General features: G+C 55.8%; 1 protein-coding gene across 5 annotated transcripts; it reads right to left on the reverse strand.

The window, feature by feature from the left end:
• Positions 1-62: 62 nt before the first annotated feature.
• CUNH20orf27 (chromosome unknown C20orf27 homolog) lies at positions 63-12,948 on the reverse strand. 5 transcript variants are annotated; one of them, XM_045574252.1, is made up of 7 exons: positions 12,791-12,948; positions 6,319-6,431; positions 5,321-5,470; positions 4,891-5,033; positions 1,970-2,108; positions 994-1,116; positions 63-754 (listed from the first exon to the last, which is right to left on the reverse strand). In XM_045574252.1, exons 2-7 carry the CDS (start codon positions 6,335-6,337, stop codon positions 654-656), a joined length of 675 nt encoding a protein of 224 aa, XP_045430208.1. In that variant the 5' UTR covers positions 6,338-6,431; positions 12,791-12,948; the 3' UTR covers positions 63-653. The 5 variants fall into 5 exon arrangements, with proteins under 5 accessions (XP_045430208.1, XP_036273772.1, XP_045430209.1 ...); XM_036417879.2 differs by lacking the exon at positions 5,321-5,470 and adding an exon at positions 7,994-8,015 and having other exon boundaries at positions 12,791-12,938; XM_045574253.1 differs by lacking the exon at positions 12,791-12,948 and adding an exon at positions 12,419-12,437.
• Positions 12,949-13,634: the final 686 nt, after the last annotated feature.

A 13,634-nucleotide genomic window follows, 5' to 3' on the forward strand; every position in this document is an offset into this window, starting at 1 on the left:
TTGGCCCATAGTCTAGGGATTGGGCGTTCTCAGGACCCTGAAGAACAAAAATCCCACCGGTCTCTGGTATTCACTGAAAGTTTTATTTCTTTAGGATTTCATCATCCCAACCATTGTTTAAAAATCAAGTCACACACACCTGGGTGCGGGAGCTGGGACCGCACCTCCCTCCTACTCACCATAGACAGCAGTGGGAAAGAGGGAGGGGGCAGGGCTGGTGGCTTAGATGAGACAGCAGCAGCAGTAATGGAAATGATGACATCACAGAGCCAGCTCCCTCCTCTCCCTGGCCCTGGCTGGACCTCCTATGGCTTGCAAGTGGGGAGGGAGAGGCAAACCCACCCTGGGTCCTCCCCCTCCCCCGCCCCTCCTCAGACAGCCTCCTTGGGGCTCAACCCGTTTCTTCCCGCAGGAGACCGAGGCACATGGAGAGGAGGAAGTGGGAAGAGGAAGACACGGGAGGGGCAGGGAGGTGGCACGAATGAAGGCAGAGGTGAGATGTGGGCAAGGCCCCAGCTTGGAGGCCCCGAGACACACCACCCCCATGCCCATCCTAGGGGCTGATGAGGAAGCCACACCATCATGCAGCATCTGGGGAGATGAGGTGGAGATTAAGGCTGAGGGGCCCCAAGGTGGGCCGGGGGGCGTGGGCCTCAGTCGAAGCCGTGCCAGTCGCTGTGCTCCGAGTCGTATTCTAGCTCAGCGCCCACGCACTTGACACCATCCAGCAGCATGGGTGTGCCATGGTGCCGGTCTGCAAGACAGGCTTCAAGTCAGTAAGCCGGGCTGGACCGCTGGCCCCACCCACTCCAAGAGGACCCCTCCACCTTCTCTCTGGGCTCTATTGGGGGGGGGGGGGGAGAAGAGGGGGGGGGAGAGGTGGAGACACTCACCAAGGAGGTGGGGAACCCCAGCCATGGCAAAGAGCCCTTTTTCAGACAGGAGGAAGGCAGAATCCCCTCCCCTAGCCAGATGCATGCCCTGCACTCTCACCCATGACACGGGCCTGCACCACCACTCGCACACAGGTGCCTGTGCCACCTTCACAGGCTAGCAGCATCTCCTCCTTGAGGACGCCTTCCTTGTGCGCTGTGTACTCACACTTGACGCTGTAACCTGTCCGGGCAATCAGCAACTCCATGGCCTCCAGTCCCTGCCCCCCATCCTCATCCTCTCCCTCCCCCAAAAGAGCAAGGATGGCCCGGACCCGTGCCCCTAGGGCTGGGGCACAGGCCTCAGGAATTTCCCATTCTTCGAAGAGCTCTACATGCCTCAGGCCTGTAGGCCACCCCATTAAGGTTCCAAGGTCAGACTTAGGCTTCTAGGAGGAAGGCTTGCGGATTCCCCGAAAAGCAGGCAGGAAGAGGGAGTGATTGGAAAGGGGGTGGACAGGCCAGGACTTGAGCAGATTAGGTGGCAAGAGGCAAAGGCCTGAGGGGGTTGGCTCAGTCCACTTAAGGGTAAGGTCATGAGGAGGTGGGGGAACATGTGACTGAAGCTGGGGCTTCGGCACATAGGAAACTGACGGCCTAGCCTATGGAGAGGGTGGGGGCTGAAGCTAGCAGGGCAGGGAGAGGCAGCCCCCGGCCCAAAGCCCAGGCGGGAGCCATGAAGTTCCTAAGGCTCCAGCAGGCTTCTCTTGAGGGACCTGAGGGAGGGAGGTCTGAAGGTCCAGAGCCAGCTCCTCAGCGGCTCCCATCATCCCGCCGAGTGAGCTATCAGGCAAGGGGGCAGACACAGGCCAGCGGTGTGAGTCCATGGGCTTCTGTCCACGGAGTGAGGCCTGGGGCAAGGGACCTGCCAGGTTGCCACACCGTAAGCCCGTATAGAAGGCATCATGGTCCCAGCTGCTGCGTTGCCTGTCCCCCCTCCATGGGGGGGCAAAGAGCATCCCATGGTCTCACTCCCATTCACTCCCAGGCCCTGCGGGAGGAAGGCAAGCCTCCAGCACCCTGAGCAGAGGACGCACCTTCTGGGACAGGCATGATGCTGAGGAGCTTGAGGTGCAGGCTGGGGACGGGTGCCTCTCGGACGTCCTTGCTCAGCCTCTGCACCGAGGGCAGGGTGAAGGTGATCTCATACCTGTGCAGGATCTTCAGGAAGCCAACCTGCAGCAGCAAGGGCGGAGGAAGGAAGCACCTTCACTGACAGCCTCCCCCAGGGCCCACCCACGTCATGCCATCTGTGATCCTGTGGGCCTTTGCACCTGTTTCCTTGGGGATCCTAGGGGATCAGTCTGCCCCCTCCACTCCATCTGGTCCACACCCCAAGCCGGGTGACTCCAGGTCTTTCCCTGAGGACCTCACCCCACAGCTGGGCCACACACTTGAGAGCATCTGTCTCATGGGCCCCACAGCTCCTCAGCAGCCCATTTTACAGACAAGGAAATGGAAGCCAGGAAATGATAGGCTACTGGCCTCTTGGCCCCACTTACCATGAGCAGCCAGCCCAGAGCAAGGTACCAGCCACTGCTCAGAAGGAGCCATTCACCTGCCCCCATCACTATCACCTGTCCAGAGCCAAAAGCCCTAGCTCAGGGACACTGGTCCTCCAGTCACTCACGTGGAGGCACAGAATGAAGGCTGGGATAGAATTAGAAACTGACACGAGACCAGCTGTGCCAGTCCAGAGCTGGCCCACAGCCCTGGCACCAGCCACTGAACCCAGGCTCCTGCCTGCCTGCTGGCATCATCTGAACATGGATGCCTGCCTGCCCACTCAAAGGCACTCTGTATCCAACAGGCCCGACTCAGGGTCCAAGCAATTTCTGTTGTTCATCGAGTGCTTGGCAACCAATGCCCTCTGGGATAGATGCCATCCTTGGAAACTCCAGTTTGAAGGGTCACCAGCTCAGGGTGGCTGCTGAGCAGGTAGGCTGCCCGAGTGCCAGTCCAGGAGACACAGAGGTGCATGCTGTACCCACAGCTCACATGCACACACACTCTTCTGTTCATGCTCTCGGGGGCCCAAGGGCCCTGTCCCTGGGGGCCAGTTGGGGTTGGCGGCATGAAACATTAGCCTTCAATGGGATCAGGCTGATGCCACTGTGTGACAGAGCCCAGTCCGTGTAGCTCCCGCACTCTGCAAGTGGAGGACACACTTCTCAAGAAAGCTTTCTGGCTGGAACTGCCAAGGATGGCCCTGTGATGAGCTGCACCACTTGCAGAATTTTCCAGGAGAAATACTCGGAGATGTGCAAAAAAAATACTCATCACTGCCCTCTTTACAACAGTGAGAAATAGAAACAGCAGTAACACAGGGAATAGGGAGCCAGCTAAATCAACAATGACACACATAATGGAACACAGTTGTAGAATCTCATGGAAAATGATTTACTGACAGGGGCAGGAGACGGTTCACAACAGAAGCAAACAAAAAACAGTGTTATAGCCGAAACCGGTTAGGCTCAGTGGTAGAGCATCGGTCTGCGGACTGAAAGGTCCCAGGTTTGATTCCGGTCAGGGGCATGTACGTTGGTTGCGGGCACACCCCCGGTAGGGGGTGTGTGCAGGAGGCAGCTGGTCAGTGTTTCTCTCTCATCGACGTTTCTAGCTCTCTATCTCTCTCCCTTCCTCTCTGTAAAAAATCAATAAAAAATATATTTTTTAAAAGAAGTGTTATACTGTGATACCAGCTTTTTGTTTATAGAAACAAAGCTATAAAAAAAACTAGAATGACACACATTAAAATATTTACATTGTTATTTCTAGATTCTAAAATTGTGGGTACTTTTAAATTTCTTTATCGTTTTCTCTATCTTCCAAAGTTTCTGTAATAAACATGATAGATTTTGCAATGGGGAGTGGGGGAGAGGGAGAGATTTTTTCACCCAAGGATATTTTTCCCATTGATTTTCAGACAGAGTGAAAGGGGTGGAATGAAGAAAGACAGAAATGTTACTGTGAGAGAGACACATCAATTGGTTGTCTCCCGTATATGTCCCAACTAGGGCAGTGGATCAAACCCTCTACCAAGGTACATGCCCTTGACTGGAATCAAACCTGGGACCCAAACCAGCCAGGGCTATTTTTTAAAGTTTTATTTCATTCTGTTTATTCCCTTGGGGAAGTTATCCTAGGAGAAAGAACAAGGATTGGGCAGAGATGGGTATGAATCTGGGCCCCTCCTCAGGGTGGACTCGATGGACCAGATGCCACCCACCCCCGGGCATTCTGCTTAACTTTGGAGCCCTGGTTAATTGTCCAACCTGAGGGCCTCACTCTCTGTTTCCCCCAATCCATTCCCTTCGGAGACTTTCTCCTGCCCTTCCCAAGTGGATGTGGCATCCATCAGTGTCCCATAGTTGGGGAAGCCACACTGGAGGGTGTGTGACGTGTGACCAATAGGAGGTGCGCTCCAAAGAGCAGAAAACATGGGGCTGAATTAGCCAGCGGTTTGGCAAAAAAGGAAAATAAAGTCATGCCTTGTTATTAGCATAATTAATCAGTCTTGCAACTGTGTAACATACATACATTCTTCCATTTTATTCTCAACAAACCCTATGGGATGTGAACTGTCTTCATTTCAGAGAACAGGAAGCTGAGGTGAACTGCCCAAGGTCACAGAGCCTGACTAGCAGGCCTGGACCTGAACGCAGCCTGTGACACCACAGCCTGGACGCCCACCTTCCATTGCTATTGTTAGGGCGGTGCAGATGATAACGGCTCCACTCCACTCACCTCATTCAAGGTGACATTCTAAATGCAACCATCTCATTGCAATCTCATCACCTCCCACTTCACAGATGGGGAAACCGAGGCCCAGGGAGAGATAAAGACATGCCTATGGAGGCAGCTTAGAGGATGTGAAACTGACAGGCCCAGGCAGCCAAGCAGGGCTGAGGAGGAGGTGGAGGAAGTAAGACTGATGGAGGGGGAGCTGTGCACATACCTTAACCAGAAAGCTGCTGTCACTCTCCTGGGTGACCATGACCACCGAGTCATGCAGCTTCTCATCAAAGTGGACGTGGCTCTGGGAGCCCTCCGCATCGTGGCCGGCTGCAAAGCGGATACTCCGGACTCTGGGCTTGTTGCCTAGGACGAGAGCGGGAGACGGCTCCAGGGACTGCGGGCTTCCTCTGCCCCCAGGAAATGACTTCCTCCTTGTTGCTCCCCGAGGCCCTGCAAGTGCCCTTCACCCAGCACTCGCTGGCTGAACTCCTTTCGAGGCTAGGCCACATCCGACAGACACTGGGGATCATGAGGCTTGAGGCCCAGTCCTCCCACAAAAAATACCCAAAGAATGGGTGTCGGGAATTGGCTAACATCACACCTCACTTAGAGGGAAGAAGGCTGACACCGGACAAGAACCAGACTCTCACCTAGCCCCTGGTTCTCCTCTGCAGGGCCACGCCCCTCATCTCTGGGACCTTCTCTTCCAGCTATGCCTGTGCCTGAGGTCCCTGCCTGCTCCTCCTGATGACCCCAACCTGGTCCAGGTGAGGGGTGGACAGGAACAGGCTCCTGGGGACCTGTCTGGGAGTGGGAGAAACAAAGGGGGGGCAAACCCCACACTGAGCCCACCGCTGGGAGAGGCTGCACTGCCCCTAACTCATCACGGATCACTGGCAGGAAAGATGGGAGAACCCAGGGGAGCCTCCAGGACCCTACCCAGAGACACCCTCTTCTGTGTAACCCTTCACAAGACCCTCAGCCGTCGCCGGGGGGATCAGGTTCTCCAAAGCCAGGAGGCAGGGTTGAGACAGGCAGATAGCAGGAGCCAGTCCTGGGGGAGATCTGTCTTACCAAGAGCATGACCCCAGTCCTCTCTGGCCCCCACGGTCCCGAGGCCTCCCAGAGCCCTGCTCAGAGTCCTTCTGGCGCAGGGCCTGGCCTCGCCCTGGCCTGGGCTCTTGGAGGAGCCAGCCTGGCACGTCCACGTTCTTTGCTGAGACCCCAGACCTGACCCTTAAATCTCACCAGCCTCCCTTGCCTAAAACCTTCCAGGAGCCCTTCTGACTTTGAATGAAACCAAAATTCCTTTCTGTGGCTCTACCCACCTCGCCAAGCTCAGTGCTCACCCCAGCCAAGCTCAGTGCTCACCCCAGCCCCACATGTCCTCCCAACCCCCACAGTGCAGCAAGAGGCTGGAACACAGGGACATGAGGGCACAGACCAGCACACCAAGGGGTCCCCACATTCCCTGTTAGGACTTAGTGTACCCTAGGACCTGGCATAAACACTGATGCAATTACTGATGTAATTTGTGCTCACATTCAGACACCACCCCCCCACACACACACACACAGCCATGCAGGCCCCCCTCACCAGCACCCGCTGGAAGACCCTGCAAACCCCACCAGGCCAGGAAGGCACTCACCCTTGTTGGCTGCAGCCATGGATGCCCTCCCTGCCACGGGGGAGACACGCAGCTCCTGGACCCTGCCGCTTAAGCTCAGCAGCCTCCCATGCTCCAAGGACACCAGCAGGAGCCTGTAGGGAGGGAGGGGGGAAGGCACGGATCAGGGCCACCCATGGCCTGAGAACAGAGACCTCCCTTTAGGAAGGACCAAACCCCTGCTGCTCTTAGCAGCCCAAGTGGTGCCTGCACGCTCTAGCACAAGGAGCTCTGCCCCCCAACTCCTCTCCCCACATGCCACACTCACCAAGAGCCCTCACCCCGCCTGACACCCTATTGACCCAGGGCCCAGCTGGCAGGCACAGGCGCTGCAGCTTCTGGATGCCAAAGCGCCAGCACAGGACGCGTGTGCCCAGGCCACCTGAGGCTGACAGGAAGGGCAGTCTGAAAAAGAAGGGACTTCTTTGGCTCTTTCCAGGAGCCAGTTCTAGAGCTGGTGACACCAAGGGGGTATCTTCCTGTAGCCAGAGTCCACAGTGTTCAGGTCATATACCCAATAACAGTCAGAGTCAACAGTATGCTTAGATGGGAACAAGATTGGAGGTTTACATAAGACGTGTCCTTGGAGCTTTTCCTGCTGGTGACTGACCGGGGCCATATACAGAACAGATGCCTACAAAATGGACTGCCCTACCCAGCTCAGCTCCCCAAAAGCAGGCTGCAAGGCAGGGACAGCGGAGGTGCCCAGGAAGCCTGTGTGCGCTGAGCTGGGATCATCTCAGCATCAAAACAAATAATGAGCCTGCCAGTGTGGCCCAATGGTTGGGCAATCCATGAATCAGAAAGTCCCAGTTCAATTCCCAGTCAGGGCACATGTTGGGGTTTTGGGCTCAATCCCCAGTAGGGGTTGTGCAGGAGGCAGCCGATCGATGATTCTTTTCATTAATGTTTCTATCCCTTTCTTCCTCTCCCTTCCTCTCGCTGAAATCAATAAAAACATTTTTTTTAAAGAATAATGAGTGCAACTGAAGGAAACAGATGGAATACATAAAACTGGAGCAGTCACAGAGATGAGGAACAAAAGAAGAGAGAAAGCCAAACAAACAAACCCAAACCCTCATTTGTCACCACTGACAGTGACAATGCCCTAACTCTTTACTCTGAAAACTGGCAATAACGAGAAATAATTCAGCCTGTCTCCTGGCCTTTCCCGTAATGAAATTGCCCTGGTGGTTAAAAGAAAGCTCTTTTTTTACAGAAGAATTCTCGCTATTAAATAACAAAGAAATGACCAAATGCCAAGTAATTCTGCAACCCCCAACTTGTGCTGGAGGCAGTGAGTCAGTGGATGGTAAACCAGGAGGAAAAAGGTAGCCGAAGTAGATGCTTACAGATGCTCACGTGTCACCAACAGATGACCTAGGGGAATGACACAGGTTTGCAATGAGAGATGTGACATCAGCCAGTCATGCACGGGTTAATCGCCCCTCACCCACATTGGAACCTGACCACTGATATCTCCTGATGTGACAAGGACACAGCACCTGCCCAAAACGTCTACCTTGCACCTAATCAAGCCCCTAGCTCCAACTTCCGGCCTAAGGAAAACACACAGGTTAGTGGAACAAATTAAATGACTCCACAAGAAAGCAATGAGACACACCCAGAAAACAAGATAGTCTTTAGAACAACTGACCTGTTTTGCTATTTTTTCCAAACCGCAAGAAAAATAAAGATAAGTTTTTTAGATAGGGGATGGGCAAAAAACAGACTACAGAGCTGCTGCCTGTTTTGTTTTGATTGATTTTAAGATAAGGGGAGGGGGAAGGGGAGAGAGAAACATCAATGAGAGAAACACCAATCCGCTGCCTCCCGCAGGTGCCCAGCCACCCTGCCCACCCTGCCCGAGGATCAAACCCACCACCTGGGCGTGTCCCGACCAGAACCGAACAGGCACCTGTCAGTGTACGGGAGGAAGCTCCAGCCAACCAGCCAGCGCCACTGCCTGTTTTTTGTCAAGTTTTATGGGAACACAACCACACTCATATACATATTGTCTAAAACTGCTTTTGCAATTAAAAAAAGAAGAAGAAAACAACTAGTTTGAGTAGCTGCCACAGAGACCACATAGCTTGCAAAGACTAAATTATTTACTATCTGGCCCTTCACAGAAAAAGCCTGCCAACTGCTGTTCTAGATTAGCACACAAAGAGACCAAGAAGGCAGGGTACTCTATGGGACAAATGACCTGGTTTTTTCCACTACACCAGCTGCAAGAAGGAAAATAGATGGGGTAGGGGGTTTCTAACTACCCATAAAAAACACATCTGGGGATAATTAGAAAGAATGAATGGGACTGGTTCTTAGACAACATTAGAAAATAAGAGCTTATTTTATTTGGTGAGATAATGAAATTGTATTCTGTAGAGAAGTATGTCCTATTTTTCAGAGATACACACTGAAGTATTTGGGAGATGGGTGACCCACGAATGAGCTCAGCTACTCCAGGGAATGAGGAAGGGAAACAAACCACAGATTGGTGGCCTCACAGTGAGGGGCTGGGCCAGTGGAGGGTGTGACCTGGAGGTCTTTTTATTTTTTTAATATATTTTATTGATTTTTTACAGAGAGGAAAGGAGAGGGATAGAGAGTTAGAAACATTGATGAGAGAGAATCAGCTGCCTCCTGCACACCTCCTACTGGGGATGGGCCCAAAACCCAGGTACCTGCCCTTGACCGGAATCGAACCCGGGACCTTTCAGTCTGCAGGCTGACACTCTATCCATTGAGCCAAACCGGTTTTGGCTGACCTGGAGGTCTTACAGGTACTGAGCTGCCTGGGCACAGGCCTCACCTCGCTTTCCACTTCCCAGTTCAACAAGTCCACCCAGGCTCAACCCTGCCTCCTGGGCACAGTGATCAGCTTGGGTGCCAGGAACTCCTGATTGAAGGCTCGGGTCTCAGGAATGCAGGCGTCACCACAGCAGGTAGAGCCCAGGCCAGCACGCATCCCCATCCCCTTGGAGGCTAACTCCCAGGCCCCACCGGAGTGCAAGCAGGGTTACTATGCCCCCACTCATCACCTCTGGCCTGGGCTGCTCTGGGTCTGCTTAGCCCCAGGGCTTCTGGCTCCAGAAGAGAAGCCTGCCCCGCCCCATCCACACCAGCCAGCCTCTGAAGCTATGGACTCAGAGTATGTGAAAAAGGGGCACCAGACCACCTGCCCCGTTTCAAAGAGGCTGCTCCAGCCAGCCCTCTGCAGCCATGGGGGAAAGACTGTCCAATGCTCACAAGACCCCTATGTCTCCCAAGATACTTCCTGGAGGCCCTGGTGGAACTCTTAGCCAGTGGCGGATCAGCAAAGGCTCCTGGGACTCTTCACAAAAACACTCTGACCCAGTACTTGCAGGGCCCCCTCCCTATCTTCCCCCCACAATGCACTGCATGTTGCCTGCCCGGAACAATCCTGTCCCCTTGGCCTGGATCTCGGCCCCAGCGTACCTTTCTTAAGGTAGCACAACACCACCCCCCTGCCCATCCCAGCAGAGGCCTGAAACACCTTTAAAAGGATCCCCTTCTCGTTTATGGGATCACTTAATATCTATGTTCCCTACCTTTCAAGGGCAGTAGCTGTCTTTGCCAAACCCTGTCTTGGCCAAACTCTCCCAGCACCTGGCAGGGAGAACCTGCGTTCATTTCATATTTGTTAAATGAATAAATGACCAAACTAAGTGGAGTCCAAGTCCAGGCCTTCGCTGGGCCCTCTTGGCAACTCTTACCAAATGCTCTCAGGAAGAGGAAAGCCCTACCGCACTCTCTTAGCCAACCTCTGCCCTGGAGGGCACACCCCTCCCCCATCTCAGAGAATAGCCTCCCACTAGGCATTCTTCTAGCCTTGCCACCGTCAACTGGTGATCAACCCTTTCCATCCTTGACATGGAAAGCCCACAAGGTAGGGCCTGCATAAAGCCAGAGAGCAGGACCTGCAACTCCTGCACTGACCAGCAGAGGGGGAGGCGAGTGACTTCAGGGGCCCAGAGCCAGGAAGAAGCAAGCCTCTTGCTGTCCCCCGGAAGCCAGGCTCCTCACACAATTCCTTCTCAGAAGCAGGAGGAGGTGTGCAGCCTCCTCCTGGTGCACGGTGTCGACAGGGAACTGCGAGGCCCCTTCCTGTGCCAGCCAAGTCCTGAGTATGCCCCAAGCTGCACAGCCTTCTGGAGCCAGCAAGAGCATGGGCAGGGGGGGCATGGTTCCCGCCCAGCGGTCCTGGTCCAGATTCAGGCTGCTCGTTCAAGTTACTTCACATCTCTGTGCCTCAGTTTCCTCATCTGTAACCTCTTCCTCAGAGGGTTTGGTGCAGCTGGTAGCTGAAGCTCTGACAAGGCTCCCCAGTTCACCCCCACCTTTGCAAAAGCAAACCCCCAAAGGCCTGCTTTTTGAGGCAAAGGCAATTTCAGGACCGCACTGTGAAGATGACTTCAGGCAATCCTGGAACAGCCAGGAATGGCCCTCAGGGTGGGCCCCCTGGGACTTCAGCCTTCTCAGAATACAGCTCATGGGTGGAGGGGTCCCCCTCCCCCTTTCCACCTCCATCCTGCTGTCCCCCTCCTCCACTCTCAGGCCAGGCAAGTCCCCAGGGATTGACAGAGAACAGACTGCTGGGAGCCTGCTGTACCCAAAACCAGAAGAACTCAGAAGGCAGATGTGAAGAATGTACATCCTGGAAAACACCCCCAGCCCAGAAAAAATACCTGACACCTCTCCTAAGATGGGCTATTAACAGGTCAGGGGTGGTAGGTACCATGGACAAGCCACAGGATGCGGAGGGCTGGAAAGCTAGCACAAGGACCTTAAGGGCTTCTTTGGCTCTCAGTTCCTCTCAGGGAAACTGGGGGGAACTTCTTTCTGGAGGACAGAATTCTGCCAGCTCAGGTCCCTCACTTTATAGAGAATTGCTGCTTCAAGGTTACCCTATCCAGGGCAGGGCTCAGCCAGGCCCCATGAAGCCTCTGGCATGAAGAACAGGCCCAGGGACAATGACAAGTGAGTAGACAGATGGACAAATGGACAGAAACCCAGAGTTCTCAGCCCCTGAGACTCCTGCCCACTGGGTGCTGTCTGTTACTCCAGGCCAAGCCTCCAGACGGGAAGGAGGGCCTGTGGCCGGTGGAGCTCCAGAACCCGCCACCTTCTTGGGTTTCTAGCTCAATCCCCAGTAGGGGGCATGCGGGAGGCAAATGATCAATGTTTGTCACATCAGTGTCTGTCTCTCCATAGCCTTTCTTCTCTCTAAAAACAATAAAGATTTTTTATTTTTTTTAATAAAAAGATTGCCCATTGGGGCCACTGACCTGCTGGCTCCAGGATCCAACAAAGACTGAACACAGTGGGGACCCACCTACTTAGACCAATGCCTGGGAAGGTAAGACTGGAAGTCAGGTACAGCTGTGGCAGTTTTATACCAATTCAGTCTGGATGCGACTCCATTTCCTTGTAAGGATAGGTATGAGTGTCATCCATCATGCCACACCCTCCTCTCCCCCCTCAAGAGAGCTGCCTTCCCCTATCCAGCATCCCCTCCCCACAAAACCCTCAGCTAGAAGGTGCTTAGATTCCCTCTAGCGTCCAGACTGCCTGCCCCACCCTGGTGGTCCAAACAAGTCAAGGCCAGGCAGGGTCCAGGGTTTGTCCGCTGCCCCTGACTTTCTTCAGTTCTACTCCTGCTTCCTAATGCAAAGAATCAAGAGGAAAGGCAACCCAGTGCCTCCTTCCTCAGTCCAGCAGGGCCCCTGGTCATTAACTGGAACACTGGCTCAGAACCTAAATGGAATCCCTCCTGCAGCCTCCGGACCAAGTCCCTTGATGCACCAGGGGGCCAGGGGTAGGAGGACCCTGTATCTTCTCCCGCCTCCATCCCCATGGACTTGGCGCCCCATCCCCGCCCCATTCTCATCCTCACCGAGGACAAATGAGGGTAAAGCACCCGCAACTCCCTATCATACCCCTCCCGGTCCGCGAGGCAGCGGCTCTGTCTTCAGAGATAATCCCGTGCCCTCCCCACCAAGACCTCTGTTGACGCAGTCTCTGGAGCCCGCACTCCCCGACACCACCGCCCTCCTACCTGAGGGTGCCGAGGCTCAGAGAGGGTGCCCATCCAAGGTCACACAGCGAGGCCGGGGCTGCAGCTGTGGAGGGATGCTGATGGCGCTGACCCCTGACGCCCCCCGCACCCCCCCCAACACACACACAGTGTCACACGTGCCCCGGACAGCGTCCCACAGACATACCCCAGCTACCCTAACGGGCGGTCACCGCGTCCCCGGGGCCGGGCATCTCCCCAGCCCAGCCGCCGGAGAGCCCTCCCCAGCCCGGCCCCGGCCACGGAGCGCCCCTCCGCCGCCCCAGCCGCAGGGGGTCTCCAGCACCGTCTGCTCAGGACACAGGCTCCGCTGGGAGGGGATCTCCGCGGGCGGGGAGGAACCGGCAGTCTTACCGTGCGAGGCGCACCCCGCGGCCGAGCCCGGGCTACAGAGGAGGGGGTGCAGCGGCGATCGCGGCGGCAGTGGGGGTCTCAACGCCGAGCACGAGGAGGGAGTCCGGAGAGGCACCCACCCGCCTCCCGGGCACGCCCCCGCCTCCGCCCATTGGTGGACCGAAGGGGTGGGGCGAGGATTGCTTCCGACCAATAAGCGGGCGCCAGAGAACCGCCAACCGGAGTTGCGCGACTGCGTCACGTGCTGGGCCATGCGGCTGCGCAGTGCGAGCCCTCGCTTAGGGCCCGGGGAGGTGCTGTGATGAAGGCAGCAGTGCTGCCCGACTTCGTCTGGGGCCGGCGTCGGGCGGAAGGGAGATAGGAAAGGAGTGCCCGGAGCAGGTCCCGCCCGCGCCCCACTCTCCCCTGTGGAGTTGGCACTTGCCGCCTCTGCCTCAGCTTGGAAAGGGCCTCCCCTAGGCTCGGGCCCCCCTCCCCTAGGCTCGGGCCCCCCTCCCCTAGGCTCGGGCCCCCCTCCCCCAGGCTCGGGCCCCCCTCCCCCAGGCTCGGCCCCTCCTCCAGGAGTCGTGAGGCGGGACTCAGGGTTAGGTGGGGCACACGAAAGTCTCTCGCTAGCTTGCTCCCGCCATCGGTTTGCGCATCTCTCTAGGTCAGGTCCAGGAGCCGCTCTGCGAACCCTGGGTTTTGGCCTCTTTCCCTCCCGCCCCTACTCCCTATCTTGAAGGAAGCGGTCGGACGCGGACCTGAGCCTCCTCCAGGGAGCCCTGCAAGCCGCCGAGATAAACATCAGAACAAAGGAGGCACGCGGGGTGGGGGTTGGGAGGACCAGGGGCCCTCCGGGACC

Source organism: Pipistrellus kuhlii, unplaced genomic scaffold, assembly GCF_014108245.1.
Source record: "Pipistrellus kuhlii isolate mPipKuh1 unplaced genomic scaffold, mPipKuh1.p scaffold_m20_p_6, whole genome shotgun sequence".
In the NCBI taxonomy this organism is placed as follows: domain Eukaryota; kingdom Metazoa; phylum Chordata; class Mammalia; order Chiroptera; family Vespertilionidae; genus Pipistrellus; species Pipistrellus kuhlii.